Below are 15,114 nucleotides of genomic sequence, written 5' to 3' on the forward strand. Positions count from 1 at the left end.
TTTTGCGAAAGCCCAGGGAGCAGCCGTGTCAGCCAGGGCAGATAGGCCCTTATGCGGCCCTGATCCGGCCCACATCGAGCTACAATCTGAGCAGGGTTCTGTGTTGAGCCATCCATGGTGGTACACCCTTGGTAGTGGTTTCACTGTTTGTCTCATTTCATTTATGAGGGGGTAGTCACACAAAGAGGCTATTTGTCTCTTTATGAGTGAGCTAAAGGGAATGATGTGGAGTTGATAAACACAACAGAGTGTTCTCATACTTGGATCACCATCTATTGCCAAGAGAGACAGAGGATGTAATATTTTCATGTTCCTTCAGTTAGTGGATATTAGTGTGTGATGCATGGAAAATACGGAGGCTCATGTCAGCGGGGCATTAATGCCAGTGTGCTGTGCCAGAGAGTACGCTATCTGAAGCAGTGTGTCTGTGCCCATGCCCTGAGTGACAGATGCGGGAATAACCCACTCAGCCCGCGATGCACTTTGACAGCATGCCCCCATTGTTGTCGCGTTCCATTCCATAGCATCCCCAAGGTTCCGGGAATCTCAAATGTCAGCCAGAGCAAAATGGGCTTGAATATCCCCCTCAAAGGTCTATGATCTCACATTCTCTCTCTCTTTGACTCCGTTTCTCTCTCTCTCTCTCTCTCTCTCTCTCTCTCTCACACTTTCACTCATCCTTTTGTTTCACTTCATTCATTTCTTCATTATTCTTCTCTCCAGTGTCTATAGGTGTTATTAACTCTTCTTCCATTTTGGCCTCTCTTCCAGTTTCCCCCTCCTTTTTCGTTTTCGTCTCGACGTTATTCCCCAGTTTTACCTCAGTGTCAGTCATTCTTTCATCACAGTGGCTTGAGAAGGTGGACGAGGAGGCTCTCTTTCCACATCAGATAAAACATTCCCATGGGCTTTATTAATCAGGGCTCTATTTGAGTCTTTGTTTTCAGCATGTGCTCCTCTAAGCTCTCCATTGTGTTGATCCTCATATCATCAGCATTATTCCAAGCTCATATAGACTCTGACAGTTTGATAATCCATCCAGATCCTCTTGTTTGAACACCGGTACTTTTAGGGCACGTTGCCAGGGGGGAAAATTCATGCTCTTGCCCTGAGAACTCACATGGGATGAGGCTGACATTTAAAGTCGCATGAAAGCCTCCATGACTGGCCTGGCAGATCCAGCCTTGGTGCGGAGGTTTCCATTGAGTGTTACACCCTTCAAACCAAGTGTAGGGGCTGTTTTGTTAGAGTTACCCTTGTGAAGACAACTACATTTGTTCATTTTATTTTAACGTGTTAGGGTTCTAGAAGCCTTGACACAAAAATGTAAGTGTTGTGTAGCCTACTCTATAGGCTTAGGTCTTCCTAGGTTGTTTTCATCTTAAAGAGAGTAAACATCATGATTCTGTGTTTACTCCAGCTCAAACTAAAAAACATTTATTTACTGAAAAACATGTATTTATCGCTTTTATTTCATTACGTAAGGTGTAGTGTGGGAACAGGAGCAAAACACTAAAGTCTAACCGTTAATCAATGATTGGAACTTCCTCCCCTTCCTTGATTAGATGGATATCAGAGTCCCATTGATGTCCCATTATTTCTCTCAGGATTGTTCAATGTCTATGTGAAGCCATTTTACATGATCTGCAATCGGTTCTGATCACTTTTAACCCAACACTGTCTTTAAATAGTGAGCTGATTTGAGAAGTTGAACATTACTTCAGGCAACGCAGCAAATGGTGTTTCCTGTTTGCCTAGTTGTTCTGCTAGCTAACTAGCAGGCTAGCTAAGGAAACTTTTAACTAACCTAAAAACGGTTTAAATGGCCATTTGAGTTCCATTTGCATGAAATGATAGGTAGTTATCTAGCTGATGTTACAGTCTCCTCAATTTAACTTACACAATTATAATAAGAAAGGTAGAAACCTGTGCAGCTTCGCTGCTTGGCCCCTAAATACATAACAACTTAGCAACTTATTAGTTTATATTAACACACTCTAGCAACTGCCAACCCTAAAGATAGATAGTTCCCTGAGCTAGAGATAGCTGGGGTAGTTCAGACTTTGCATATTCATCACATCTTACGGACATCCGTGCTCCGTAGCATCCTGTTAAGCCTGAGTTTGATGGAAATAGTGCGATACCCGTACCTGTACCGTTTTGGAAGACTGCGTGGGAATATTTAACATGTTGTTTTCATATGTAAAAGAGGTATCAATGGGAAGATTCTCAACCCCCAACACCACATCCCAGACTGACCTCACTGTGTCCACTGTGTACCAGACAGAGTGACTGAAAGCAATCAAACCAGCTCTGAAATAACCTCACTAGTTCTCTTCGTCCCAGCAGGGGAACACATAGGAACTTAATTTTCTCCATCTCATTCGGGGAGGACAAGTGGAGACTGAGGGCTTTTCCACGTCTTCTGCTCGGCTTCGTGTTTTCATCCAGATATTTTATTGTTCCCCTCTGATAATCTGATGACGCATTCCCAAGGACGGGGGGATTTGTTGTTCCTGGAAGGTGGATAGAGGGCCTTTTATGTTGGAGGCAGAGCGTGCACGTCTGCGGGGTGTGTCTGGACCCAACCCCCCCCCCCCTTTCCCCTTCCTCTTCAGTTCCTCCAGAGGCCAGCTAAAAAGCAGTGATCTCTTTTCTGAGTCTCATTAATCGTGCAAACCAGAGAAGTGGCATGCACACTCTTCATACAGTTGTGTATTTCCTGCCAGTACAGATGTCGGTGAGCACACGGTGAGAGAGAGGTGCTAAACTGAGATCTAAAGAAAGGAGGCACCCACAGCTCTTATCGCTGGGTGCTGTACGCTGAGCTAGTGAGCCCTCTTCAACAGACACGTGCCTGTAGCCCCGGCTCCATAAGGGTACAGCACATGACTGCGTTTCCAGGCCTGGAGTGTTGCCACGGCCGTCCAGGACTTCAAGGAGGAGCTGGGTGTTCAGCCAGAGAGAGAGAGGGAGAAAGAGGGAGAGAGTGTGTGTGTGTGTGTGCATGGAGCTGCTGCTTTTTCACGGCCGAAAGGGCGAAATTCGTCTCCCCCTATCATCCTCTCCCAGCGGGGTATCCAGCTGTTAGCGGCCTGCTCGGCTCTGAAACACTCACGCTGCTAGCATTCCTCTCGCCTGAGCTCACCTGGCAGCTATCGGCGCCCCCTTTACTGACTGCATCACACACTCAGGAATGTACTTTTCCTTACTGTGTGCATCTGTGTATGATTTTAATTGTGGCAGTATGTGTGTTAAGAAGTGAGTCTGTTAGGGCCTTTCTTTGCTACGTGTTAATGTGTTTATAGTGCACATACATAATCGATGGTATATACTTGAATATGTTTATGAGTGCTACTTGCTATGTTCTTGGCAAAGTTAAACAGAGTCTACACATACGCATGTAGATTATGAAATACAATTCCCTTCTTTCATGCCGGTATTCATTTTTATTTTCCACACGAGGTGCATGCATGGTATGCAAATGCAAGAGCAGGTTTTTCCAGGTAAACTGCACATCATAAAAGCTATGTTGTTTGCGGGTTTCTTGATTACCCTTTCCTGCAGGTAGAGTTCATCTGTAAAAAGTGTAATCACATTGCAGCAGATTGCATTAACCAGATGGCTTTGCCTCTTGTTATGATGCCATGACCTTTGCTCATGGGTGACCTGACTATGATGCTCCTGTCTGTAAGCTGTGGAAGGGAGACTTTCCTGTAGCTCCTCCGGTCTCCTGCTGACCTTTAAGTGTGGCCAGTGTTGCCAGGCTCTTTGGCTGGAGCCTCAGGAAAGGCAGCTGGACTTCCAAATGATATCACAACAAACACACCATGGCAACAACAGAACTTTCGACCAGCGGGCTATTTTCTCCCTGGCTGTCAGCAGCACATGGCTCTGTGTTTTGGGGCTATTTGCAGACGGCTCTTGAGGCCTTGTGCAAACATATAAATAGATCTGAAGAAGCCCCTGCACTGCAATGAACAATGATAAGGGGATATTTGCCTTGGGCTGTAAACTAAATGCTGTCCAAAGTTTGAAGCTGAGTTGTACTGAAGGGCAGAGGAGTGTATGCTTGGTTGTCCTGACTTCTTTTAGATGTTTTTGGGAATGTCTGTAAGCCGGACCGCCATGATTTTAAGCACAGATGCCCTTTCATCTTCTGCCACAAGGTATTGGATTATCACATTAGATCCCACATTAGATAATCACATTACAGTCCTGTATGCTCTCCTTTTTAGTCCTTCAGCATATTCCTCTGATTCACGATTAGCTTCATTAAGGAACTTGTGAATAAAGTGAGGTGAGCTGCGTGGTCATCTGTGTTGTGTAGCTGAGAAAGATAACAATCCTTTAATACGACGATTCATGGCCCATGACACATGACACGACACCAAAAACGCTATTGAAGTGCAGTATACAAACTGGTGACGCTGTGTTTTGTCTGTTTTTGTTTAGAGCATTGAGCGAGAGGAGCCCATAGAGGTGGATCCAGCACCAGCGACCACAGGGTTGGAGAATGGACACACACCAATGTCAGGTGACCTAACATGTAGCCACTACCTCAATCTCTGTCTGTTCTCATTTTCCTTCTTGAGGTGTCGCTCCAAAACCATTGGATACAAGGTTAGATATACTTCTAACCTGTAGTGCCAACGCAAAAAGTATCAGTCTCAAAAGTAGACTGAATATGGCCTTTACTGGACAACTCCAACAAATAGGAATCAGCACACTTCGCTGAGCTTACCTAAACATTAAGTCCAGCATGTAGTGTTGATGTGCTAATTGGTTGCCCCTTGTCTTGCTGTCGGTTATTTTAACTTGCCTGTATGTGTAGTGTATCTGAATCGAAGCTCCAGCTTCCTGCAGTTTCTGACAAGTATGTTTCGCTCCTTTCCATTCCAACAGAAACCAGTCCTGTGGCACAGAGGGAGAGCCCCCCCCCAGCCTCCCGTGAGCGCTTAGCTTCAGCACCCACGGCCATGCCTCACCTGCCCATCACAGCCACCACCAAGACTGCAGACACCTCTGGAGCCCCTGTCATGAAGAGCCCTGACTCCCCTACCAGTCCCATGCGGTCACTTCCCCCCTCCATTACAGATCTGCAGCCTTCCAGTGATCGGGCCGCCATGGACAATCAGCCACAAAGGATGACAGAGTCACCAGTGCACCAAGGTCAGTCAGCCTAGCCTTTGAGCTCAGGTCTTATCTAATGTAACCCTATATCATATCACCACACCAGAATGTAAACAAATGTACTAACTGTTGAGGCAGCAGTTGCTAAGGAGTTGATGTGTTCATGAAGCAGCCATAAAGGCTTAGTGTAGAAATGTTCTTTTGCAAAAAAACTCCACCACTGCAACAGTTCTGTTTAGGGTTTATATTTACAATCATGTCCATTATTAAAACTGGTTGATCTCACTGTCACACTACAGTAAGTGTTTCTGACTGACTGCTTGCCTGTTACAGCACCCACTGTGAAGACATGGAGCCCTAGTCCAGTTAGAACAATGGGGTCCCCTCGCTTGTCTGGTAAGAAATACAGTCAGTTAACCTTGTTATGATAAAATCGTAAGCCTCTTCAGTTGATTATAAGGACATTTTTATTGTTGTGACACACATTACTCTCATTTGTCGTGTGTCACCAAATTTGTGCACTTGTTAATCTGTACAATCTGTTCACTCGTGTGCCATACTTTCTTTCAGAAAGGACCTCAGCACCTGCAAAATCAGTGACATATTCAGGACTTGTTCAACACAATACAGACAGGTGAATGTGAAATGGAAATGTTTTAAAGATGGCAGTGGGTCAGTTCAGACAGTTGGTCCATGTACATACTTATTCCCACTGGCCCATACACTGTGATGTCACATGAAACAATGATAAACTGACTATAACAGGTTAATAAAACATCAGTTTCATGGGGGCCTTAATTCTATGTGACCAAAACAAATGTTCTATCCTAGATTTGGTCAGTCATGAAAACCAAGAAAAAACAAACAGCTTTTTTTTATGTGGCTAGTGCATCACATTCATGCAATAGCTTACAATAAAATATTTTAAGCACCCAAACTCAGGGAGCTTACAGAGCTCACAGGGCTGTGCAGAATTACTGTAACCTACATAAATATTATTGCCTTGTGATGAAAGTAAGGCCTTGTGTGAAACATAAAGTGTGTTCCCTCTTGACCTCAGGGGTCTGGATGGAAATGGGGACAGCCCTTTTGGCCGAGGCCCTGAGCGGAGGCGTGAGCTTGTGAGGTCACAGACACTGCCACGGAGTATCGGCGCCCAGGCACGGCGCTCCATCTTCGAGCGGCTCGACTCGGAGAATAATAGGTACTTGCGTTTCTGCGCCGCACTGTGTGTCTACTCTGTCATCACTGGGAGATTTAAACAGACGGCTTCCTGTAGGAAATTATTTCCCTTGTATAACTCTGAGCTTTCTTCTCTTCTCCTCTCATTACCAGCCGGCCCAAACCTCTTGACTCGAAGCCCAAACTGAAGCGCTCTCAAAGCTTTGGGGTGTCCAGCGCTAGCAGCATCAAGCAAATTCTACTAGAGTGGTGTCGCTCCAAAACCATTGGATACCAGGTTAGATACACTTCCAATCTGTGCTGCCATTGCATAAACTATCAGTGTTAGGTGAAAAATCACTCAAGTTACCTCAGGACTCCAGAGTTGCATCTAAGTATATTAATTAAACAACAACTAGCTTGTTGGACAACTCCAACAAATAAGTATCAGCACACTTCGCTGAGCTTAACCTAAACATTAAGTCTAGCATGCAGTGTTGATGTGCTAATTGGTCGCACCTTGCCTTGCTGTCGGTTGTTATAACTTGCCTCTCTGTGTAGCGTATCTGAAGCGAAGCTCCATGCACTGGCTGCACTCTTTCTCTCTCCTGCAGCCTTTTCTGTAGCGTTGCCAAACATTCCATGTGGCTTTGGTTAAGGAGAGGGCTGTCATGGTCAAGGCAAATTTAAGGTTGAAGGGGAAGGAGATGTAAACATTGGGTAGAAGAACGAGTGGTCCTCTACAAACATGACAACTTTGATTTTCTTATTGACAAGCTGATGATTTTATTTGCCAAGCTAGAGTGAGGAAGAAATGGCCATAAATTACACAGTTTGAAAAGCATGTCCGTAGTTAGTGAGTTAGGGGAAGTGGTTCGGAAACATTTTAAATCCCTTGTTGTGTTTTACCCATTAGTCAGATGGAAATGCTCACTGAGGACATTCCATACTAAATAACAAATTGCTGGTTCATTGTATTTTACTTGGTTTGTAACTACCCACAGTCAGTCACACCTATCTCTTACCACGGCCTTTCTTCCTCAGAACATTGACATCCAGAACTTCTCGTCTAGCTGGAGTGATGGCATGGCCTTCTGTGCACTCGTCCACTCTTTCTTCCCCACTGAGTTTGACTACAATGTGCTGACACCTGCTGAACGCAAACACAACTTTGAGATGGCATTCGGCATGGCAGAGTGAGTGGACATGAATTACTGTATATGACTCTTACAATGTGACTAGCCCACATTTGCATCTGAACCAGATCATTTAGTGTATATGTGTGTTTCAGATGTGATACTACATTTTATCAGAGATAGATGTATTGTTTATATACAATACATAACATATACAATTATATACAATATGTAACATAAAATAGCATGCATTATGCTTTATGTTTATTATTATTGTACACATTTAACTGTATGGAGCACATTTGTTGGCCCAATCCTCTTGTTAGAACTCATAACTTATAAGTGAATAATTACCATACAAATTAAAGACATAATTCACAGAATCCCCCCAAGCTGAGGCATAGTAGGCCCACTCACAAATCACGCACAGCAGTCATACCCCATGCTAGAGGGAAGGACAGCGGGTAGAGTTACAGACTTTCCACTGCATCTCAGTCTAGAGGATCTGTACCCCACACTTAAAGCTGGAGGGCCATGCCAATGAATATCTGTCTAGAAAGCGGCGGCGGCTTCTCCTTCCCCCCTCCACTGCTGCCGCCTCCTTCATCCCACAATCTTAGAGCTTGACATCATCACACTGCCATCTTCCCAGCTCTAATAAAGTCTCAATCCTTCCTACTGCATGTACAAAACTGCACTGAATGTTAAGTTTTCCTTAAGTGTATTTATACTCAATTGTTTCATAATTACATGGTCTGCAGTAAAACTCTTTCTGCTCTTCGGCCATTTCAGGGTGAAGGCCGGCTGTGATCGCCTCATCGAGGTGGAGGACATGATGGTAATGGGCCGCAAGCCAGACCCCATGTGCGTCTTCACATACGTCCAGTCCCTCTACAATCACCTGCGCAAGTTCGAGTGAACTCACCGACCTGTTTCGTAGTCAGTTATCCACTGGCGATCTGGACATTCAGTGGAGACCTAGAGAGCAGCATTGCCCCCTGGTGGACCATACTGTGCCTTACAACAAATTATGGAGAAGTAACGGTCATCCGCAGGTGGAAGATTTATACTTCCACAGCTAGCTAGACATATTGATGGGATGTAGGCTGCCAGAAGGCTTTCAGCCCAGCGATTGAGACACATAGCTGAAAACATGTAATCACTGCCATGGGGTGCTGGTCGTGCCGTAAACATTACATTTTTGAGTGTTGCTTATCCCAAAAAAATCGTCTTGAGTATGTACAGTAGATACGTTGTGTTTTTCTTAAAGCTTGTAGGCCTACCACTTTTTGTATTCATTGTTTGAATGTTTATTTATCTCTAGAGTGTAGCCTACTGTGGTCATCAATGTGTGGTCTCTGACACCAGCATGTGTTCAAGTTTCAAACTGAGAATCCACAGCTAATATACTGTAAACACCTAAATAGACCTTCCTTATATCTACAGAGTGCAATGAATTTGAGATTTACTGTAGACGTTTAAGGACGTTGATCCATCTAGGTTGCACAGCCTTAGATTCACACAAGTGTTTTGGGGTGTGGAAGTGTTTTCGGGTGAAAAACTGTGGTGGCAGGAGAGGGGAGGGTTATATATGTTTTATTTACATTATTTTGATAAACTAACGAATAAAATGAAATGTTTTAAATAAATTCACTAGTTTCACACCATGTCATCTATTTCCTTTGCTTGTTTTCCGAGCTCTATTTGGAGTGTTGGGTTCCGCCTTACGCTTGCGTAGGCAATAGTTTAACAATTCAGCATACAGAAATGAATGAGGCCTAATCATTATAGAACAATTGTGTCTAAATACAGATCATTCTTCAATTCACCATAAACGGTTTAAGATATTCAAATCTATAACAGTATGTTTCACAGGTCCCCTGTTTGATGATAGTGAATAATAGAAATGTGCTAATCCAAAATCCAATTTAAGGTGGTATGGTGTAATCGGGGACGCAAAAGCACCTCAACCACCTATGTAAGCACGCAATTGCGGGGGAGGGAGGGAATGATGGGTCTATAAGAGAGCTGGTTATCGGAGGATGACCACAAATCATTCACAATCAACTCCGTTTTTGGTGACAGTAGTTTTTCAGGAAATACATTGTTCAGGAATTTGTTCAAAGGATTTAGATCCTATAAGGAAAGATGAACTTTAATGACCTTTTTGAAGACCGGGACATTTTCAAAGGTAAGGTCTATAATAATAATAATGATGATAATAATAATAACAATAACAATATAGGCTAGTCGGTTTTGATGATGTTGTTTATTTTAGAATATCTCTTCTTGAAAGTTAACGCTCAGTACCAATAAAGACTAAACAAATAATTGAACTGAAGCAACCACTTTAAAAAAAACAAAAAAAACAAGAACTTTCTGACAAAAAAAAAATATATTATTTGGGGCCAAAAAAATGTAGTTCATTTATAACTATGACAAATGATTCCAATCCGTTAATACAACATAATAAAGTTTTGACGGTCCAGCAGAGGTGAATGGAAGTGCAAAATCTTCGCCCGGATTTGAGCGGGGCGCCCTGGAGGGTCACAGGAAAAGAAAGAGGACCATCTTTAGTCGCGCTCAACTAACAGAGCTGGAGCAAGCTTTCGCTGTGACACCGTATCCAGACATTACTCTGCGGGAAAGACTGGCCGCCTTGACGCACTTACCGGAGAGCAAGATACAGGTTTGTGCAACAGTCAGAATACTTATTTCTGCATGGAATGTATGCATCGCTATCCTGTTCTAAACGAATGACCCCTGTCGCAGGTGTGGTTCCAAAACAGACGTGCCCGCAGCATTAAAAGTACCAAACCAACTAAGAGAGGACCAAGCAGCGGTATCTCTGTGAGTTGTGCGTCCGATTCTCTCTTTCGACGGAACAACTTCAGTTCCTCAAACAGTCATGATATTTCTAGACCCCATCAGAGCCATGTTGGATCACAGCCGAACAGCACAGACTGGGTCAAACTTCACAGCACCCCCTTAGCCCAAGAGGTTTACTCCATGGGGCCGAACTTTTCAGAAATTCTGACATGGGAGAATGACCATCACAGCATGCACCGGGACACTTTTGGGGTTTCAGGATGCAACAACAACCAAGCCCATGCATCTCTGATGAATGCAAATGGATTCCCCCAGTCCTGCACTGTCACCTCAGGATACTGGCACCACAAGGCACATTCTGTCCCAAAGTCAAAGGCCAGATATGCTCACATTCCGGAGGACCAGACTGTTCCTCCACATCCACAGCAAACATATTGGGATGAGAGCAAGGGACAGGGGCATCTTCTTGTGGGCACCCAAACCTCTATGGGATACATCTCCGACTTAATCTATAATGCAGCTGTTGTAACTAACTTTATGGAGTTCTAGTATTTTTTACTGACCTTATACATTCTGTATGTTTAGTTTGTTAAAGATGTGTGCATCATCTGTGTTGTATCCAAATGTCATCCTTTCCCACCTGGTTTCTATGTGTTGCATGGCGCAAGGCTCTTGACGTAAACTCATATATATGTATGTCAGAAGGGTTTGCTTGTAATTCTTTTGTCTCACTTGATTCATGTCATGCCAAAGGTTAGAGCAGTAGAGTTTTTCATGATAGCCAGATTAGAATGATTTGTCTTTTCAGAAAGCTGGCATGACAGAAATGATTATTTTTGAGAGCAAAAATATTTTTCATAAATGCTAGTGGTCAGACAAATAAGAAATAAATTAAAAAATACAAAGCCCAAGGACTATCAGCTTACCGACTCTTTAATTCAAGATGGATTTAAGGTCTCCTGTGCAATAATACAGTAGAGGTATGACCAGTGCCTCACGACTCCCTGGCCTGCTGGACAGTGATCCCAGCATATCATAATCATCTCTAAAACCAAATAATCTTTCAATCAATTCTTAATCCGGGTGTCAAATCTCAGTTCTTTGAGAGACTTTTTTTACATACCAGATGTAGTTACATCTTTTAATCTTACACCAATATTACAGAACTACTGGTTATGTATTGATATAAAAAAAGATTAAAATGACACAGATTCGGTGGGGGCACAATGTCAGATCCCTACTTAGGGGGTGTATTAAATACAAATCACGGCAAGGGACACCTGTTATCACAAAAACCATTTGATAGCTATTTTCCTCTACATGTTGTTAGCTGGATGTTGTTGCTGCTTGTCTACCAAATCCATCTGCATGTAAAACCCCTCAAACCAGATTAACACTGATCAGCAGTTCACAACAATTACTGACACATCTGGTACGGCCAAAAAGGAAGAAGCCACAGGGAATGTAAAAATAATAAACAAACCAATACCACACTCAAATCTTCAAAGTAAGGGGGAATTGTTAGAACTGAGTTACCCATGCCAGCAACAGATGGGTGCCCCTTATTTTCAAAGGACTCACATTTAATGCTATATCCCATATGCTTTCTCTCCAGACTAGAGTGAACAATGTGCAACACAATGTAGATAGATAGATGGATACTTTATTGATCCCGAGGGAAATTAAGGTCATCCTGTATAACTACATAACTACTGAGTTATGAAATGTCCCATCTTTTTTGTCCATTAAGCTTCCCAGTTCTATTTAAATTAGTGTTGCACCAATACCGATACCAGTATCGGATAGGGCCCCGATACAGCACTAAAATGGTGGTATCGGTATCGCCGAGTACCAACAAATAGTGCAGATACTTTTTTTTTTGTTTTATCAATGGTTTGGTCCACAAACAAAACAAACACACAAAGAAACAATACAGGGAAAGAAAAAAAGAAAAGAACTGACCAAACTTTAACTTTAGTCCTCAGTTATGTCTGAAGTGCTGAAACTGTCAAGAAATGTAATTTGACTTTCTTACTGTTACACTAGTATTATACATGGGACCAAACCATTGATTAAAAAAAAAATATTTTTCAAATTTCAAACAGTGGTATCGGTATCGGCCGATACTGCACAGCCAGGTATCGGTATCGGTATCGGAGCCAAAAAATGGCATCGGTGCAACACTAATTTAAATACAAAGTCCCCTTCCAAAGTCTGCTAACAGTGGTATCGGTATCGGCCGATACTGCACAGCCAGGTATCGGTATCGGTATCGGAGCCAAAAAATGGCATCGGTGCAACACTAATTTAAATACAAAGTTCCCTTCCAAAGTCTGCTAATGTTTTTCAAATTTCAAACAGTGGTATCGGTATCGGCCGATACTGCACAGCCAGGTATCGGTATCGGTATCGGAGCCAAAAAATGGCATCGGTGCAACACTAATTTAAATACTACATACAAAGTCTGCTAATATTTTTCAAATTTCAAACAGTGGTATCGGTATCGGCCGATACTGCACAGCCAGGTATCGGTATCGGTATCGGAGCCAAAAAATGGCATCGGTGCAACACTAATTTAAATACAACATACAGAGAACTGCGATATTAGTACTATCTAGAATATTATGTCATTAAAATAAAATTACGTCAGCTAGAATATCACTTATCCTGACACACATGAATACTCACAACCTTAATTGTATTTATTTTTGCAAATTGAACACAGACTTTAAGTTTTCAAGGAATGCACACAATCATATCTCTTGAATGTTTTTAACTTTTAAAATTACCATGGAAAGGATTAATACAACCAATGGATTCCAAAGAAAAGAACTAAGACAGAAGTTCGGAAGAAAATAAATAACTTGTAGGAATAAGTATAGTTAAGTAACAACCAAACTGAAATAAACACAAAACATGCTTTTACAAACAGATGAGGTCAACAAAAGAACACAAAGCAGACATAAAAACAAATATCCATTTGCTGTGTGGCCTAAGTACTCCATTTGTTGCCACAATGCGAACTTCATCTTCCAGGTTTTCCTTCTCATTCTTTAGAGCCACACTATTCAGTTTGAACCGTCACAAGACAGACGCTTCTTAGTTCCATATAGAGGCAAATGTCCTTTTGGAATGTATTAACTAAATGAGTAATGGGGTGGGTGAGCATCATGGCTCCCCTAAACTTCCCTCCATAGTCCGGACCAGGACATAAAGTTCTGCCAGACCCACCACAGAGGCTGCAATCACTGCAGAAATCACCCGCTGTTGATAAAAGTTAATAGGAACACCTTATTACAAAGCATTTGTTTAAGCTAAATATTACTGTTCTTAAAGAATGGGGACAAGAAATGAATTAACAGATTCTTACAGCTGATGTTTCTGTGAAGATATACTGGCTGAAGATGTAAGCACAGGCAAATGTTGCAGCCACCGTAACCAGGAAGTTGAAGACTGTCAGAACTGCCGCTTTCGCGGAACGCACTGAAAACGGAGTGTGGAAACCAAAGGAGGTACCAAGACAGATCAGTGACTTAATCCCTTTTAGCTTTCAAATTCAAAGACAATTTAAAAACCTTCAAATCCCACTAACCTTCCCTTCCAAAGTCTGCTAATGTCCCATGACGGCTAAGTTCCTAAATGGCAAAGAAGCACAGTAAATTTAGCATTTCTGAATTACTTACACATAATTTTGAGATGATGGTCTTGACAAAATGACTGGCTTTTACTTGGTTGTTCACATTTCTTGTCATCCGGTTGTACTCTTCATTAGCAAGCTTTGCTTTTATCCTCTCTAGACGAGCCACCAACTCAGGATTCTGTAGAGGAATGACAGGAAAATAAACCATGTAAATTAGGCACTTCTGACAACAAGCTTTTCGCATTCTGGTAGGTACACGTTACTTAATACCATTTGACTTACTCGTGGAGGCTTTTGGTACTCTGGTAAGTACAGCACGCTCTCCTCCAACAATTCATGAAGGTAGACTGGTTGTCCTGTCATAAAACAGCAGTATTAATGACTTAGGAAATTCCACACGATTTAGGCCTAGTTAACATCTACCAAACAATAAGACTGCTTATTCCTCACCATTATTTTGGAGGTACGTGTTGAGTTTTCTCACGGTTTTAAAACTTATACTCGACTCTCCGTCTCCATCAAGTATGGGTTCCAATTCTTGGAATAAGTCTGTGGGAACTGAAGACTCTTTATCCAACAATTCTTTCACCTTCTCCCTGAATTTGACTCCAACAATGAATGACGACGCCATCCTCTGCAGTGAGCTCCACCGGCTGCAATGAAAATAATTCTAGGAATTAAAATATGTACTGCAAAGTAACAGATAACTATGTAATTGCTAGTCAATTGTATTTCGCTAGCCACAGTTTCACTTTAAACCAACAAAAGAAACTAGGATTAGCTACAATTTAGCTGGTAACATATCTCGCTGTATAAACATTATCTAAAGCTAGTGTGCCACCGTTTGTGGTTAGGTTAGTTCAAGAAAACATGCACAATAAAGCGAAATCGATCAAACAAGAGGGTAAATTAACTCACAGTCATTAAGCTTTGTGGTGTACCGAAAATGTTTTAACATACTCACCAATGAATAGTACTAGTTGAATTATCTAGCCACGCTAAAGTTAGCTAGCCGTTTGAGTGGGACAATATCGACACAAATCATCCGTAAAACAAATGTATATAGATATGACACTTGTCAAAAAACATAAATCTATTCAATATTCAAATAGTTCTGTAGCCGCTAAAAGGAATATGACAATATCAAATGATGACCATGGCAGAGCTGTCGCACTTGCTGGCGAAACCTCGACAGGTTAGCTATCCTGCTATCGT

General features: G+C 42.3%; 3 protein-coding genes across 3 annotated transcripts in view; 2 read left to right on the plus strand and 1 right to left on the minus strand.

Moving 5' to 3' along the window:
* Positions 1 to 8,978, plus strand: part of smtnl (smoothelin, like) — a 27,823-nt gene extending 18,845 nt beyond the window's left edge. Inside the window, exons 3-10 of the mRNA XM_080845248.1 lie at positions 4,456 to 4,537; positions 4,906 to 5,172; positions 5,467 to 5,529; positions 5,704 to 5,767; positions 6,194 to 6,337; positions 6,469 to 6,592; positions 7,339 to 7,490; positions 8,223 to 8,978. Of these exons, the coding sequence (XP_080701374.1) occupies positions 4,456 to 4,537; positions 4,906 to 5,172; positions 5,467 to 5,529; positions 5,704 to 5,767; positions 6,194 to 6,337; positions 6,469 to 6,592; positions 7,339 to 7,490; positions 8,223 to 8,349 (1,023 nt within the window). The 3' untranslated portion in view covers positions 8,350 to 8,978. The remainder of the gene's footprint in view (positions 1 to 4,455; positions 4,538 to 4,905; positions 5,173 to 5,466; positions 5,530 to 5,703; positions 5,768 to 6,193; positions 6,338 to 6,468; positions 6,593 to 7,338; positions 7,491 to 8,222) is intronic.
* A 600-nt stretch (positions 8,979 to 9,578) lies between these two features.
* LOC308370328 (homeobox protein SEBOX-like) lies at positions 9,579 to 10,808 on the plus strand (the record flags this gene model as incomplete). The annotated part of the gene is made up of 3 exons (XM_080844983.1): positions 9,579 to 9,621; positions 9,923 to 10,119; positions 10,203 to 10,808. The coding sequence occupies 3 exons, from the start codon at positions 9,579 to 9,581 to the stop codon at positions 10,806 to 10,808; spliced, it is 846 nt and encodes a 281-aa protein (XP_080701109.1).
* Positions 10,809 to 12,898: 2,090 nt separating this feature from the next.
* vma12 (vacuolar ATPase assembly factor VMA12) lies at positions 12,899 to 15,084 on the minus strand. Its single transcript, XM_080845353.1, has 7 exons — positions 14,864 to 15,084; positions 14,350 to 14,552; positions 14,182 to 14,255; positions 13,988 to 14,077; positions 13,852 to 13,894; positions 13,630 to 13,742; positions 12,899 to 13,523 (listed from the first exon to the last, which is right to left on the minus strand). The coding sequence occupies exons 2-7, from the start codon at positions 14,528 to 14,530 to the stop codon at positions 13,428 to 13,430; spliced, it is 597 nt and encodes a 198-aa protein (XP_080701479.1). The 5' UTR covers positions 14,531 to 14,552; positions 14,864 to 15,084; the 3' UTR covers positions 12,899 to 13,427.
* Positions 15,085 to 15,114: the final 30 nt, after the last annotated feature.

Source organism: Sprattus sprattus, assembly GCF_963457725.1.
Source record: "Sprattus sprattus genome assembly, chromosome: 9".
NCBI classification, from domain to species: domain Eukaryota; kingdom Metazoa; phylum Chordata; class Actinopteri; order Clupeiformes; family Clupeidae; genus Sprattus; species Sprattus sprattus.

What these genes read in the sequence shown, in the direction of transcription:
- vma12 (XM_080845353.1), bottom strand. Translation starts at nt 14,530, where the DNA reads ATGGCGTCGTCATTCATTGTTGGAGTCAAATTCAGGGAGAAGGTGAAA. An exon ending in CACGTACCTCCAAAATAATG is followed by an intron (nt 14,256 to 14,349) that starts GTGAGGAATAAG and finishes GTTTTATGACAG; the next exon opens with GACAACCAGTCTACCTTCAT. An exon ending in CAAGAAATGTGAACAACCAA is followed by an intron (nt 13,895 to 13,987) that starts GTAAAAGCCAGT and finishes TTTGCCATTTAG; the next exon opens with GAACTTAGCCGTCATGGGAC.